General features: G+C 35.8%; 1 protein-coding gene across 2 annotated transcripts; it reads left to right on the top strand.

Moving 5' to 3' along the window:
* The first annotated feature begins 13,979 nt into the window (after positions 1-13,979).
* Positions 13,980-15,652, top strand: LOC140983063 (cytochrome b5-like). 2 transcript variants are annotated; one of them, XM_073449959.1, is made up of 4 exons: positions 13,980-14,125; positions 14,243-14,337; positions 15,078-15,144; positions 15,270-15,652. In XM_073449959.1, exons 2-4 carry the CDS (start codon positions 14,251-14,253, stop codon positions 15,518-15,520), a joined length of 405 nt encoding a protein of 134 aa, XP_073306060.1. In that variant the 5' UTR covers positions 13,980-14,125; positions 14,243-14,250; the 3' UTR covers positions 15,521-15,652. The 2 variants fall into 2 exon arrangements, with proteins under 2 accessions (XP_073306060.1, XP_073306059.1); XM_073449958.1 differs by lacking the exon at positions 13,980-14,125 and adding an exon at positions 14,131-14,154.
* Positions 15,653-17,090: the final 1,438 nt, after the last annotated feature.

Here is a 17,090-nt window from a genome sequence, read left to right as displayed (position 1 = left end):
TATGCCTCGTTCTTCTCGTACAGGTGAACTCGAATACAATCCGGAAATCGAGAAAACAGCTAAGAGATTGAGAAAATAAGCAAGATTAAGGCGTGAAAAGCAACCATCATCATCATCTCCTGATTTGAACACATCATTGGAGTCAACAGACACTGAAAGAGAATCCGAACTTAATCTTAAGACAAAAAGAAGCGAAAGTGACCAAGAAGAAATGGCAGGACAAGCTCAAAGAACACTCAGGGAGTTAGCTAATCCTAATGTTATTCAACAACCATTATGCATTCAATTCCCTACTACTGATGCTACTTTTGAACTAAAATCTGGCTTGATTCATTTATTGCCTACTTTTCGTGGTCTTGCAAGTGAAGATCCCCATAAATATTTGAAAGAGTTTCATATTGTTTGCACAGCCATGAAACCGCAAGGGATCACAGAGGAACAAATTTCACTGCGAGCTTTTCCATTCTCTTTAGCCGACAAGGCTAAAGATTGGCTCTACTACCTGCCATCTGGATCCATAACAACTTGGGACAATATGAAACAACAATTTTTGGAGAAATTCTTCCCAGCTTCGCGAGCAGCTAATATTAGAAAAGACATTTGTGGGATTAGACAGCTGCATGAGGAAACTTTGTATGAGTATTGGGAGATATTCAAGCAGCTGTGTGCCAGTTTCCCACAACACCAGATCACAGAACAGCTACTAGTTCAATATTTTTATGAGAGACTCTCACTCTTTGATAGGAACATGATTGATGCTGCAAGTGGAGGTGCATTGGTGAACAAAACGCCTCAAGAGGCACGAGCTCTAATTTCCAACATGGCTGCCAATGCACAATAGTTTGGTACTAGGCAAGACAACCCTCCACGACAAGTCAATGAGGTAAGTGTTACTCTTATCGATCAAAAGTTAGATTTTTTGACATCTTTTTTGGAAAAGTTGGTTGCAGGACAGGTGCAACAGGTAAAAGCTTGTGGGGTATGCACGATGGTTGGACATTCGACGGACATGTGCCCTATACTACAGGAAGATCCCCCACAACAAGTTAATGCAATCGACGGAATTCCTAGACAACCTCAACGCCGATACGATCCATATTCTAATAGCTTCAATCCAGGATGGAAAGATCACCCGAATTTCAGCTATAGGAATCAAGGAGGTCAACAGGGATATCCACAAAAAAATTATCACAAACATCCGTCACCTGCGCAAACCTCTAACTCAGGTATGTCTCTAGATGAAATTGTGAAGGCCTTAGCTGAGAACACTCAAAAATTTCAACAGGAAACGAGGGGCTAGCCTTCAGAATTTGAGCACTCAAGTGGGACAGTTGGCGACCTCAATTCACAAGTTGGAAGCACAAAATTTAGGTAATATACCTTCTCAGACAGTGGTGACTCCAAGAGAGAATGTGAGTGCAATTACTTTGAGAAATTTTAAAGAATTGGATGTTCAAGAAATTGGGGTACAAGCATCAGCCAAGCAAAAGGAAGAGAATGAGATAAAAATTGAGAATAAAATAATCAATCAAGATGATGCTTCGAAAGGTAAGTTTTCTCCTCTATTTGAGTATAAACCTATTCCCCCATTCCCTCTTGCATTGAATAAGAAATGTGAAAGTATTAAGGAGTTGAATGACACTTTACGTAGAGGCGAGGTAAATATTCCTTCATTAGATGTTATTAAACCAGTACCTCGTTGAGCTAAATTTTTAAAAGAATTGTGTACTATACAGAAGAGAAATAAGTTGAAGGGCTGTAAAAGAGACAAGGTAGGAGAACATGTTTCTGCTGTTATTCAAAAAACTATTCCTATCAAATGCAGTGATCCAGGTATGTTTTCTATCCCTTGTACTATTGTCGATACTAGACTTGAAAAAGCTATGTTGGATTTGGGTGCTTCTATCAATGTCATGCCTGATTCTGTTTATAATTATTTGGAACTTGGACTTCTGACTGAAACCGACATTGCGATCCAGTTGGCTGATAGGTCCACTGTTTATCCTAGAGGTGTAATTGAAGATGTTCTTGAGAAAGTTGAAAATTTGGTTTTTCCTGCTGACTTTCATGTGCTTGACATGGAAAATGATGATTTAAACAGTCAAATTTTGCTAGGAAGACCATTTTTGAAAACTTCAAAGTCTGTCATAAATGTTAATAGTGGTACCCTTACTATGGAATTTGATGGTGAGATTGCTAAGTTTAATATTTATGATACCATGAAATATCTTCTTAGTGAAAGCACTATTAATACTCTTGATATCGCTAATCACTTGTCACAAGAAAATTCAAAATTCGTGGATAAGAATGATTTAGAGAAGATTATTGTAAGACATGTTGAAAATTCTAATACTAGATTTTCTCTCTCTGATTCGCAGATATCTAAAATTGAGCGAAGACTCCCTCCAGATCGACCCAAGCATGTACTCATGAAAAAAGGAGGAAATATTCAAGGGATAGAGATTTCCAAGAAATTCAAAGAAAACATGCATATGCTGAAATTTGCTATGAAAATATTCAAGCGTGACAAAGTGGACAAAGTGACCGTCTATGAACCACCATGAGCAACAAGAAAGAATGAATGTCGAGCATAACGACTTAAAAAAAATTGCGCTTTTGGGTGGCAACCCAAATTTTAGTTTTTGTTATTTTTTATTTTGTTCCAGTGGAGGTTTTCGCACAAGGCGTGGCCACGCCTTGTTAAAACACCTCTACTGATATATATAAAAAAAACATTCCAGTAGAGATCTTCGCACAAGGCGTGGCCACGCCTTGTTGAAACACCTCTACTGATTAAAAAATATATATTTAAAAATTTTGGTTACAGCAGAGGTTTTCGCACAAGGCGAGGCCACGCTTTGTTGAAACACCTCTACTGGAAAAAAAACGCAGTAGATGTCTTCTGACAAGGCGTGATCACGTCTTGTGAGAAAACATCTTCTGATTTTGAAAATAAAAATAAAAAAATCTTAATTTACATTTGTTTTATCTAACCCTATTTGATCTCATCCCTTTCACATCTTCTCTCAGCATCTTCCATCATCAATCCACCGTTTCTCCCACCGCAGCAGTAGATGATGTTTCTTTACGATGCTCATCATTTTTCAGGGGAGTTATCTAACTTTTCCTACTATTTTATCGTTTTAGTTGAGCATCTATTTTTTGTCATTGAGGACGATGCCAAGTTTAGGTGTGGGAGTTTTTTATTTGATAGTGAGAAGTTTGACTTGATAGTGGGATTTTTGATTTTTTTATTTGATTTTTAGTATTTTGATTTTTTTGCATTTTGGGTCTAAAAAAAAATCAAAAAGATTGTGACGTTATTAGTTCCAAGCACCTAGTTCATTCGTTATCTCGTTCTTCTGAATCCTGATTACCTCCGATGCGGAAAAAAATGATGTTTTCTTTGCATGCAAATGTTTTTGCATTCTCACTTTTGCATTCTCACTTTTGCATTATGAATAAGTTGCTCTTGATGATAGTTAGAGAGGACAAGTGTATGATATTTAACACTATTGCTATATTTTTCTTTGGTGAGCTTTGAGCCTATGAGCAATCATGATATCATGCTCCATTTTCTTTGATTGTGTGTAGTCATTGCATTGTTAATTTTTCTAGAACTTGCATTGTTATACATGTCTTTGTCAACACTCTGTGGTGGAGTAGGTGCATAGACAAAATGATAAGGGCATTAGGTTCAAACCATTTTCTTTCGCATCATCTGAGCCGTTCTTTGAGCCTACCCTGATTTATAAACCCTTAGTGAACCAAGTTTAAGCCTCAGCCTTCTTCTTTGAATAAAAATAACCGCATTACAAGCCGTGATAAATATTTTTTGTTGGCTATCCCCCTTTTTTGAACCTTGAATTGGAGAATCATGTAAACTTTTCACAAATAGCATCACTCAATCCAAAATAGTGTGAATTGTTGGGATTTAGTCAATCTCGAATCCTTATAGTCACCGTCTAAAAAAAAGGGAAAGAAAAAAAAACAAAAAACAAAAAAGCAAAAAAAAAATAGAAAAAAGAGAAGTAGACGAAGTGAGAAAGGAATTAAAAAAAATGATCTTGATTGTTATAATGAGGTATAAGAGTTTAGGATATATTTTTATTTTTGTGAGAAAAGTTTGATATGGTTTCTCCAATTCCATAGCTCATTGTTTCCTTTTATCCTACCTTACCCCTAGCAACGTTACAACCCATTTATAGCCCTTTTTGTTTGTGTATTTTAATTCATTCATTTAGTGGAAGGATGTGATATATTTGCAAGCTTATGGTAAAAATTTTCAATGCATATGACATGAGAGTTTGTTCATATATATCATAGACACTAATGAGCGGAATGAGCGAATCTTGTGAGGAGTTGTTAAATCCCATGCATTTTAATTTCTACAAATTCTGATTGCAGTGATTGTTCATGATATTATTTTGTGAGATGCTCTGAAATTAAAATGTCTTGTTGCATGAAAAATGTTTTGGATAAGTAGAGGAAGCGGAAGGAGGACGAAAAATTGAGATAATGAGTTGATCTATTTTAAGCTTGAGGACAAGCATCGTTTAGCCGTGGGAGATTTTGATAGGCTCGTAATAGTTAATATTTTATTTTCATATTTCTTATTATTCTAACCTCCAATATGTTTAATTGACACATTTTTGTGTAATTTTATTGTAGGAGGAACTTTTACGTTCTTGGAGCAAATTTGAGTTAAAAAGATGATGTTTATCACATTTGAAGTTTCCAAGATAGAGTTTTGAAATAGAATAACCAAACCAGAAGAGGTCCTGGAACAAGACGTGGTCACGCCTTGTGATTATGTTTCAACTGCCTAAATGGCAAGATAAGATTTTGTGTAACAAACAAAATCTTCAAAAAATTAAAAAAAGGCCACAAAATCTCACGTTAACAAGAGGATAAGGAGAGAAGATTTTTTATCCAATTATAACAAATCTCATTCACGTACAGAATAAACAAGAGGCGGCAAGAAGGAATTTTTTTCTCCAATCACTATTCACGCGAGAAGAAGAAGAAAAGAGGTGCAGACTTGCAGAATTTTCTCCCAACAAAATAGTTTGCAATTCTCTATGTTTTCTTATTTATTTTTTATGGATATTGTAGATCAAACTATGTTAGGTTAGTTTTCTTAGTCTGATTCAAGGGATAGTCTACTATTTTAATGTTATCACTGTGAGGTTTTTGCACTTTAATTTATTATTCTTGTTTGCCCAAGTATTCGTTGATTTATGATTTAATTATTTGAATGTTATACGTCAATTAATCTGACAATTTAATTTGATGTATGATTTTCTACTGCTAACCATGAATTCAGTGATTCGTAATTGTCATGAACGATTGGTACGTGAGTAGCAATAGGTTAGATGTGTTGTGCTATCATAACATGTGTAATCTAAATAAATCTACGGAACTAGATCTTCCAATTGCAGCTATCTCGGTTGTTAGATTTTAGGATTAACTGTTTTCACGAAACTAAAATTCTATCTTTAATTAATATGGAACGCTATCGTGCCCAGTTGATTATTGGTAAGTTCTGACTGGATGCTGGGTTTGGTCAATTAATATAGGAAAACGCAAGAATTTTAGCGGCTATCCCTATTATTCTAAGGTTAATTGATTGGAATAACATGAATAAATGATTGGTTAACCGATGAACAGTAAGACAATTAAATAGAAGAATCCCCTTGAATCAGTATTTTCTCATAATAATTTCTTCACTTTATTCTCGTCGATTAAATTTAAATTCTAGATTCAGTATTTTTTTTGCTTGGTAATTTTAGTTTAGATTATTTTATTTAGTAATTATCAAAGCAAATCCCCCCTTTTTATTTTTATTATCAAAAGAAATAAATCTACCGTTCCCGGTGGATTCGACCTTACTCACCATTACACTACTTTTTTACTTAAAAGAGTAGGAATTAATTAGGTGGTCAACGACAGCACACCAAAGGGGCTGTGCATGTTGGAGAGTAAAGCCAAGGGTTTATGGGTTTTGCATGAGTGCTAGGGGCTCGATTCTTCGGGCTGGTGCATTAGGGCTCATCCAGGGCTGGTCGGGGGCTTGGTGAAGGTGGTAGGGATGTATTAGGGAGATTCTTTGGGCGGCTGGTCATGGCTGCACGTAGGAAGGAAGGAGAGGCGCTAAACACGGCTGTTGAAGAAGAGATGCACAGCTGGTTTGAGCGATCGGGAGGGTGCGCGAGGGGCCAGGCGAGGTTAAGGAGGGGTTAGAGGGTGGTCTAGGGATGGCTAGGGTGTGCTGGACTCGGTGGCTTCGGATGTGGTAGAGTCCTAGTAAGGCTAGAACACTAGAAGCGCATGAGGGATGGGTGTGCGCAACTTGTTCTGATGACAGCACCTTTGTGCATGGTTCAGAGGCTTCGGCTCGGCTTGGTTGAGTCTGGGCGTGGTCTATGGTCGGTGAGGGTCAGGTGAGCTCGGTGTCTGATAAGTTAGGAGAGTCCTAGCTCGACTAAGACTCCAACAATTCAAGGGGATGGGAGTCGCGGGTGTCATGGCTTGTTCAGGAGGATTTACATGAGTTAGGGGCAGGGTCCTTGGGTCGGCAAGGTTCAGTAGGGTACCTAGATGGGTTAGCTAGGGTCTGGCTTGAGGTGGCTTGATTGTGGCTCGGTGGAATTTGGAGATGGCTTGGTGGTCTTGATTAAGGGTCAAAATTCAAAAATTAAAAAACAAAAAACCGAACCATGGGTCCACGCGGGTGGTTCATGGCTCATGAGGGTAGTTTAGGTAATAAAAAGTCTATGTTTAAAGTTTGGCAAAAAATATTAATTTTTGAATTTATTCGGGAATTAAATGCCTCATGAATTAGTAATTAAAAAATTAATTGAAAAGCTTCGAATTAAGATGAATAAAATTACAAAAATTAGATTTAAGCTTAAATAATTATTTGGGAAAAGCCCATATCATTAAAAGTAAGAAAAATTTAAAATCGAGAAATTTTACGTCTAGGGTTAAAACGGTCATTTTACACTTGCGTAATACGTAAAAGCTTGGCATCATCCCGAAGGATCATAACGCATGTTAAATGATTTAAAATGATGATTTTGATGAAAATATGATATTTTATGATTTGTGGTAAAGCTGTGCAATTTTTCGTGTTAAAAATGCTATTTTTGGAAAGCTATGATATTTTATGTTTTAAAAAGAAAAGGAAAAATATTTTGAGGAATGTAAATTGATTGTGACAAATTATATAATATATGTGGGGGATCCGTTTTAAGAAGGAACGATGAACTTACAATTTTGTGGAGATGTCGTGAGCGAAAAGGCCCAGGGGGAGCCCGTTTACGGGAAAAGGTCCCAGAGGGAGCCCGACGATCGTATTTCATGATGGAGCCTAGTGCTCGCCCCCATGGACCATGTGGAGCTGATGACTGATCAGTCGATCAGAGGATTAAAGCTAGTTAATTTCAAAGATAAAACTCCACCCAAAATAATAAAAGTTCCAAAGCTTTTCGATTTATGATTTATTTATGCTTAAAAATATATTTTAAATTAAAAGTATGATTTTTAATGCTTGTGATTGTATATGTATTATTTGCTGCTCATGTTTAGAACGAGCTCAATCATTAGACTCACTAGGTTTTAATGATGTAGGATTTGATGATTTGAGAAAGCGCTGACGCTTGAGTGGATCGAGTGCGGTAGTACACTCCCGTGGAACATTTATTTTTCACACTAGATTGATAGATAAAAGATTTAAAGAATTTTGGTTAATGATTTTATTAGAGATTTTTATGCTTTAATTTTATGTAGTTGATCTTTGTAAAGGTCGATGTAGAATTTTTGGTTAGTTGATGATTTATAGATATTTTTATGCACTCGAGATTTCAAATGTTAAATTATTATCATTTATGGTATGATAAGTTATTTTATTTAGTATTTCGAGTTTATGATTTTTAAAGAAAAAAATTTAGTGGACGTTTCAACTTCGCTATGTGCATGGGGCTGAGAACAGTGATTATGTCGGTCCAGAAAGTCCAGATGTGGGCTAGGAGTGTTTGGTTCGAGGCTAGTACGGTCTATTTTTGGCTAGGATCGAGTTCTTAAGGGCTAATCGCATTTAGGTTTGATAGATGCAAAGTGCATAAATTTCCATCAAGTGGCAGCCTGTTTTATGGGGTTCAAAATGGATGGAATTGTGTTATTTAGAGGCTGGTAGGGTGTGAATAAGTTGTGGTTAAAATCTGGGAAAGATTGGTTAAGTTTCGGATTGATTCGGATTAAAACCAGGACCCCGGTCCAAGTTTTAAAACGAATCGTAAAAATTACGGGACGAGCTCGAGGTTACGTCTAGAAAATGATTATAAATATTTTTTGAGGTGTTTTAAGGAGTTTCGTTGGCTTCGGATCGAAATTTGAAGGTCCAGAGGTAAATTGGTCAATTAGGGTTTCCAGGGACAAATTGGTCATTTTGCAGCAGGGTTGAGTTAGCAGTCCTGCAGCGCCATGATCACAAATTGACATGTTTTTAATGTACATGTAATCACAAACATGACTTTTTATGGAAATACGAAAAATACGTTGCATGCTTGATTTAAGGAAAATTTACGTACATGCATGATTTTTATAAGTAATGAATATGATGATATGTTTTGAAGGATGAGAATTGGTGATGACTAATACGAACATGAACACGAACATGTAAGGCCAAGGATCAGTGGATGGGTAATATTGTCGCTGATATCCCCGCCACCAGGTGCGGAGGTTGTACGTAGATGGATCTATCGACTATAGCCGATACGAAAGTCACAACTAATGATCTGAATTCAAATAAAGAAAATGAACACGTATATGTTGATATGATGAAATATGTTATGGACACGTTATGCTTTGACATGCTATGTTTAAGTTAATGCTTTTAAGATCATGAAATGTATGTTAATTACGGTACTTTTTCACTATTCTATGTTATGTATAAGTATTTGTCAAAACGATTCAGGTGTGTTGAGTCTTTAGACTCACTAGGTATGAATGATGCAGGTGAGCATTATGATGTGGACACTGGAGGCGCTGGAGACTGAGTAGGCGGAGTTGGGTGTGCACGTTGACCCGTGAATTTCAGAGAGAGTAGCGCCACGGTGCCTGAATTGCCACTAGCGCCGCGGTGCCTGAATTTCCGAGAGAGTAGCGCTTAGGCGCTGACCACCAACACCGCAGCGCCACCACCCTAAACATACGGGCAGTGCCGTGACGCTAGTACCCGCGAAGGAAAAAATGGGCTTTCGTTTAAGGCCCAGACGAAACATAAAAAGGAAAACCTAGGTAACAAAAAAAGACGGTCGTTTTCGGAGATAAAAGGTGAGAGAGACACATAGGACACGTGGGAGACGATCTAGAGCACAAATATCGATCACGAAGACGAAAAACGACGAATCTGAGGACAGTGACGCCAGTTATTATTTGTTATCTAATCTTTTGTATTTTTATTTCTTGTGTTGAGATGTCATGACTTCCAAACATGTGTTGTTTTTGTTTAGATTTCTTCATGCACTAATTTTTCCATTCTACAGGATGATGTAGCTTTGTTGATACGATAATTTTGACTCAGCTGTTTATATGATTGAATTCCTTTCGGTTTTATTGTGTTCGCTAGTTTTATTTGATTTCAATTTGCTGGCCATAAATTGATTGTTAATTGAATAATTCTACAACTCGGGAGAGGGACTAGGATTATAGATCATTAGAGACACATCGTTGAATGTTTATATCGTTCGGAAGGCGTATAACTTTAGTGAGGCCTAGATAATTTTAACGACGGTTTATCATACTTCATCCAATTTAATTTTATTGGAATTGAGAGAATAATATTGGATTTGAACCAATGACTCCCGCCGTATGAAACTCAATGGAATTCATAACTTTTGAAATCTTTTTTGCCCTTTTCTTTTTATTGTCGTCATAGATTTCTCGAGATATTTTCTTACGAAGTTTTGTTATAGCCTTTCCCTTTCGATAAAAGAAATTCTTGTTTAGTCTGATAGGAAATAAATAAATAGCCCAAAAATTCAAGGGAATGATTGGATAATTGGTTTGTATAAATCCCCTTATCGTCGTGTGAGAAAAATCAGACTGTTTGCGGGAGCTAGGGTTGGTAAAACGGTACTCATTATGGAATTGATTAACAATATTGCCAAAGCCCACAGAGGCGTATCCGTATTTGGCGGCGTCGGATTTCTAAATTCTCATAGGGTCCCCTTGGAATTCCTTCCAGGGCCTGTTGAATAATTTTTAGGAGAACCGTCGCTTGCATCAATCCGTCGCTAATTTTATTTGCGACGAAATTGTAGCTACAACAACGGATAAAAACCATTGTCTTTGAGCGCACCTTTTAACCACATGGCCTTTAACAAAGGTTTTACAAGACCTACGACAACGGTGAAAAACCGTTGTCTTTAACCTTTTTTTGTAGTGAATTTATTCGTCACTTGCGAAAGAGAGGATAAAAAAATTAAGTGTTCTCGGCCATTAACTGACTGGAATTCATGAACATAAATGCAACTAGGAATAGTTATTGTGGAAATTAAGTAAAATCATTCCTCTAGATATTTTCTCTCACTGATATTTGCTCAACTCGGTGATTAGATTGTTAGCTATTTTCAGTTAATTCGTTTTAAGTAAACCAAACATGTTATTGATTATTCTAGATAAAGTTGCGACTATTTTTTTAATTACAATCACTGAAATATATTTATTTATACACTCTTCGTGGAGAAGATTGTAACGCCTCGAAAATTTAAAACTCAACGCGAACCACGTGCATGCAATTATTAAATTCTCTCGTTTTTTAATTAAATGTTTTAATTGCATGAATTAATTATGTTGTGCATATTGATATGTTTAAAATATATTTTTCTATATGGTTGCATAAAATTGTATTTTTAAGGGATATTCAAGTTGCGATCGAGGAACGGAGACCGAGGGCTAAAAAACGTAAAATGTTTTTATTAAATAATTATTTTTAACTGTTTAAAATATGGTTGATGGTTTTTCATATTTTAGAAAAATAAATAGTTTTGAGGTGATTTAATACACTGGGACGTAAATTTTATTGGTGTTGGTTTTCCAACAAAAATACAAACTTTTTGACAACCCGGCTAATAAATTCACAAATTTATTTAAACAAAACTATTATAATATTTTAATTAATTCCTAATCAAGCACTAGCGGGCCTAATTTGGGGGCTTAATGTGCTTAAGCTTAATTAAGTAATTAATTAGTATATAATATGTAAACCCATCCCAAACCATTCACACAAACACACGCCACTTTCTGAATTTTTCTCTCCCAAAACACTCAAATTTTACACGACACACACACATCAAAACTCAAGGAAAATTCGAACAAGCTCAAGGGAAGAGTTCAAGCCAAGGTCTTGCCTCGTTCTTCGCAATCGTCAACGAGAATTCGTGCGTTTAAAACGAAAAGGCACGCCATATTCTTTCCTTCAAACATCCATCACAGCATAGTATTTATTGAATTATGTTTTGAATGAAAACAAGTTGCACTTTGTTATATTTTCGTTTTTTCATCAAACATTAATTTTAAAGCATGATATGTGAACCAAAGACATGATTTTTATGATATAAAGGGGCTTCCATGATTAGGATATGTTTGAGGGATGTTTTTACATGTTTTAAAGAGACCTAAAGCACACCAAAACGTTGCAAAAAAAAAAAAAGAAGAAAGCTGGAACCGTAGGACAAAGAAAAGAGAAGAAACGTGAGTTCATGTTATGTGCAATCTTCAAGTGGTTCGATCAATATGCATGGGGCTTAGGGGTTCGACCAAGTCTCGAGGGGGGTTCGTTCTGGACGTGGGTCAGTATCAGGGTCAGGAAGGTTCCTAGCCCCCACGCGCAGCCTTGGAGGAGTCCCATGGAGAAAGGACTCCTCGCGCGACCTGTGGTAAGGGACAGCAGCCAAAGGGGCTTGCTGCTGGGGTAGGGTGGCTCAGGGTAGGTCCATTAGGGTCCAAGGGTCATGGGTAGGGGTCGGGCCAGAGGCTGGAGCTGCTGGGTTGGCTGCTGGCTCGAGAGAAGATGGAGGCGTGAGGAGAAGCTTTAGCGCAGGTTTTGGTATTTGGCTTCAGGTGGTTTGCTACATGAGTCAGGGGCTGGGCTAGGTCTGGGCGTGGTCCAGGGAAGGTTAGGGTCACGAGTGGTCAGGTGGTTAAGGGCTGGTAGAGTCCTAGGCGGCTAGGAGGCCCAATACGTAGCACATGTAATTGGGTCGGTTTCTAGGAGTGATTGTGCGACTTAGAGGCTGGTTCTATGGGCTGGGCATGGTTAGTAGGGTCCCTAGATGGGTTGGCTAGGTTTTTGCATAAGGTGGTTTGAGCGTGGCTCGAGTAAATTAGGAGATGACTCGGTGGGTTCGTTAGTATGTCAAAAACGAGATTTAATAACTAAAAATGTAACCATGGGTCCACGGGGATGGTTCATGGCTCACAAGGGTAGGATAAATCATAAAAATGATATGTTTAAAATTTGGGATCAAAATAACGAGTTTTGGATTTATCCGAGATTTTATCGCCGCACCAAACATCAATTAAAGAATTAATCGAAAAGCCTAGTTTTAAGCTTTATAAAATTTTGAAATATTATATTTAAGCTCAAATAATTATTAAAAGTGTAATTTTTTAATTTGAAAATTTTATATTAAGGTTTGTTTAATTCGAGATTAAAACACAGTAATATGCTATATTTAAAGAATAAATTAAAAGTCCTCAATTTAAACTAAATAAAACTATGAGAAAATTCATTTAAGCTTTATTAATTATTTGGGACATGTTAGAGTCAATGAAATTAAGAAATAGTTAAAAACGTGAAATTTTACGTCCAGGAGTAAAACGATCAGTTTACACCTAGAAATTTGTAAACGTCATGTCAGTGCTCTAAATGCTGTTTTACATGCTAATATGATTATTTTAAACGTTTATGAATTTTTATATGTTAAATTATTATTTTTAAATATTCATGGATTTTTACGATATAATATTGACATTTAAAAGATATGTTGCATGCTTGGTTTAAAAGAAAAAAGATATTATATGCATGTTTTTATTAAGTGATGGAAATACGACATGTTGAAGGACGTGAAGGGATTGTGACTAATGACGATGATATGTTGGAAATATCGTGAGGGTTATGATCCCAGTGGGAGCCCGACGATTGTGTTTTCTTGGATACAGATACGAATACCAATACGTTAATATGTTAATACGTTGACCGGTGAGAGTGTCGCTGGTGTTCCCGTCGCCCAGTACTGTGGTTTTCTCTAGAAGGATCCATCGTCCAATACGATTAAGAATACGAGTTATAATCACGATCTGAATTCAACAAACACGAATATGAATATGTTGATATGACTACGAATATGTTGATATAAATATGGATACGAATATGAATATGTTGATGTTTATATGAAATTGTTATGAAAATTTTTATGAAAATGTTATTGTTTTAAAGTTTATGCATCTTCATGAAAACGATATTTTAAGTACAAGTATTTTTCTCTGTTGTATATGATCTGTATATGTAGTACTTGTTATCAAGAATATGATGTATTGAGTCTTTAGACTTACTAGGTGTGATTTATGCAGGTGGTTATGATGATTATGTTTATGGAGGTCTTGATGGTTGATCTGACTGGACTGAAGTTGCACATAATCCGAGGACCGACGCTAGTTTTCCGCACTAGTTTATGATTATTATTTATGTTAAGAATATTTTTACGATGATTTATTTATGAGAGGTTTTTGAGATGTTATAGTATGAGTTATACTTTTCAAATAACGTTTCTATGTTTTGTAAAACGTTTGACGATTTTATGATTCAAACTATTTTCTTTTGATTTTTATATGTTTGGTGGTTGTGTAATTTTAAAATAGTGTAAAGTATTTTATGTAAATTCTATAGCTCGGTCGATGCAAGTAGGAAAAAAAATAATTTAACACGTTTTTAGAAAATGAGTAGCAGAAATGATTATAAAGATTTGTAATATTAATTAAGAAATCGCCTATACACACGGCGATTTCTTCCTTCCTATTTGCGCGAACGCTTGTGTGGTCAAAGAATCGGCGATAGAAGGTTTACTGATTTTCCTTAGAATATATACTGTAAACAGTAGCTTCGAATTTTGTGTTGCTGCTGGTTAATTTGTCTTTTATTCGCAGATTTTGCTTAATTTTGCTCTTCTTTACGCAGGTAGGGAAATGACGCCCGATCCAAAATTTCACTTATTTGAGGAGGTTGCGGGGCATAACAAGCATAAGGATTGCTGGATTATTATAAATGGAAAGGTTCGATTTCTTCGAGTGAGAATCGGATTTGTGTTATTTCTGTGAGGATTTTTCTCGATCTCTATATATGTTTATCGTATGCGACAGTGTCGTCGGACTCAGAATTGAGGTGGGGAAATTGGTACTCTTTTTTATTGAGTTTATGGTCGAACCTTGGTGTTTTAGTTAAGAATCAATGCGATCTAAAGAACGAGCTCGGAAAAGGTGACAATTGAGTTAGTGTGGATAATGTAGTCTATATTCATATTACATGACAGATTAAGGTCCTTGTACTGGGTATTCACCGTCTGTCGAAAGTCATTCAGACTAGGGTGTCATGAATGTTGATTTCTCTTGGTGTGGACAGTATTTGGTATCTCCCAGAGTCCACAAATGATTATAAAGTGGCTTATAACTTGATCAGCGTCCTACCTAGAAGGCTAGTATTTCTTGGTATGTCTTTTTCTCCGCTTATGGCCTAACAAGCCAGCAATTGCGGGTGCAATTCAAGTGGTCTCTCTGTTTTAATAATTATCAGATTCACCTAAATTCTTGAATATTGAATCTTAAATGATGTTCATGCATAAAGTATATAGGATATAGGAACGGAAAATTGTACAATCCTGGTAACTTGAACCCTATTGTCGTGCATGACTTTCTTCTATGTGTTTTATTTATCAGGACTTTCTTGTTGGATGCTCCCCCACCCCCACTCTCAAGCTTCCAGTTGCAATCTTCGCATAATGTTGGTTATTTGTCAGGTTTATGATGTAACACCATTCATGGAAGATCATCCTGGTGGTGATGAAGTTTTGCTGTCAGCAACTGGTAATGTGGAATGATCCTAAACTGGATTCCTCTTTACTATACCATTTCATTTTGATGATGGATAACGTGCATAAATCCGGGCTCGTGCTAAAGATTTGACGCCTGAATTTGTTGGCAACTTGCAGGAAAAGATGCTACAGATGACTTTGAAGACGTTGGCCACAGTGATTCTGCGAGGGAAATGATGCACAAATATGTCATTGGGGAGATAGACATGTCAACTGTTCCTCGGAAGCGCACCTACATTCTTCCACAAGAAGCCAAATACAATCCGGACAAGACTCCAGAGTTTGTGATTAAGATCTTGCAGTTCCTTGCGCCACTCTTATTATTGGGATTGGCCTTTGCTGTGAGGCTCTACACCAAAGAGAAATAATTGTCTAGAATTAATATCTACTTTATTATGGTTTCTTTTTCTGTTTATGTAGTTGAAATTACAATTCAACTTCCTTTCCTAGCATATTGAACATGTGTTTGCTGAATTTCTGAAATACCATTATTATCTATCGTGAGGTTGTCATGCGGTGTGAAAGCTAAAGCTGAATCAATCTCTAATTGTATGTGTCCATGGTTCAGTAACTTCAGTTAGTTCAATATGATTTTAGATTCATACTGGGCTTCGAGTCAATATCAATATAGAACAAAAATAAAGAAATTTATTCATTTTGAAATTAATAAAAAAAATATCTGATCAACTATGTTTTGCAACCGAAACAGAAACCCTAATAACATTCAAGTGATAATGTACGATTATGCATTACCCTTGATATGTTTTCAGAAAGGAAAGTTCTTTCAATTAGCTTTCAATTGCTTATACAAATTCTCGAAACAGTCTTTGTAGCCGCTTGAGTATTTTAAAACAGCAACCGACTTTTATGAAAAACTAGTAAAAGATGTATATGCGTTGCATGTGTTATTATTATTAATTTTAATTTGATTAAATAATACTAAACAATTAGCACAAAATTATTTTAAATTTACAAAAGTTGTTCGATTTAAAAAGAAAGTTTTGTTTAGATTTTTAATATGTAAAATATGGAGTTACTTGATGAGGTTTTTAGTAGGATAAGAAAAATAATTATGGAATTAAATATTTTTGTGTATTTTAAAGTAGTTATTCTAAGAATCTCAAACTTAATAATATAGTATAAATATATTCAAGAAATAAGAAGTTGTATTCGCGTAGGTCGATGTCAATGCCCACCCAAACAATTTCGAAACAGCCCATTACCCTTACTACTTGGGCAACATTCCCACATTATTGAGCAAGTAAAGGCCGATAGAGGTGTCCAATCGCTTTTTGAATATTAATTTGTTCGATGCTAAAAGAAAACTTTTTACATTTTAACCACATGTACATTTTAACCACATGTAAATGCACTGAAAAGAATATTTTATTTTTTTATTATTTTTTGTTAAATTGATATTTTCAATTTATAATTTTGTTCTTTTAGATTATAAGTTATTGTTTGATTTATTTCTAGATATTAGATGATTTGTTTTTAATATTGTATTTTTCTCTAAGATATTTTATCTCTAATAAAAATCTTGTTTCCATATTTTTTAGTACTCTTTTATGAAATTGTTTTTAGGTCAATTATTAGATATAAATACGGAGCGTCTTACAGCCGTGGAAATGTGCTTTTTGTGGCTTTTTCTTGGGGTTTGGACAACAGATTTTGCAGAGAATGCATAGAAGAAAATTTTCATGTTCAAGAATTTGAGTGATTGATTAATGTTTATGCCGTGTTGCTGATTGGTGTTGAAGAAACTTGAAGAACAAAACTGACGCAGAGTGTTGATCAAAGAGTGTTCTTTTATTTGTTTAAGCAACTTCGGTTTATGCATCTAGTTTTTGGTTTGGTTTATTTTGATGCATTTTAATTCATTGGAGTGTCAAAGAATTTAATTTTATTATTCTGACTAATATTGTTTTGTGTAAACGA

Source organism: Primulina huaijiensis, chromosome 8, assembly GCF_012295235.1.
Source record: "Primulina huaijiensis isolate GDHJ02 chromosome 8, ASM1229523v2, whole genome shotgun sequence".
NCBI lineage: Eukaryota > Viridiplantae > Streptophyta > Magnoliopsida > Lamiales > Gesneriaceae > Primulina > Primulina huaijiensis.
Note: the sequence above shows the minus strand (reverse complement) of the source record. Positions and strands in the feature narration are given on the sequence as shown.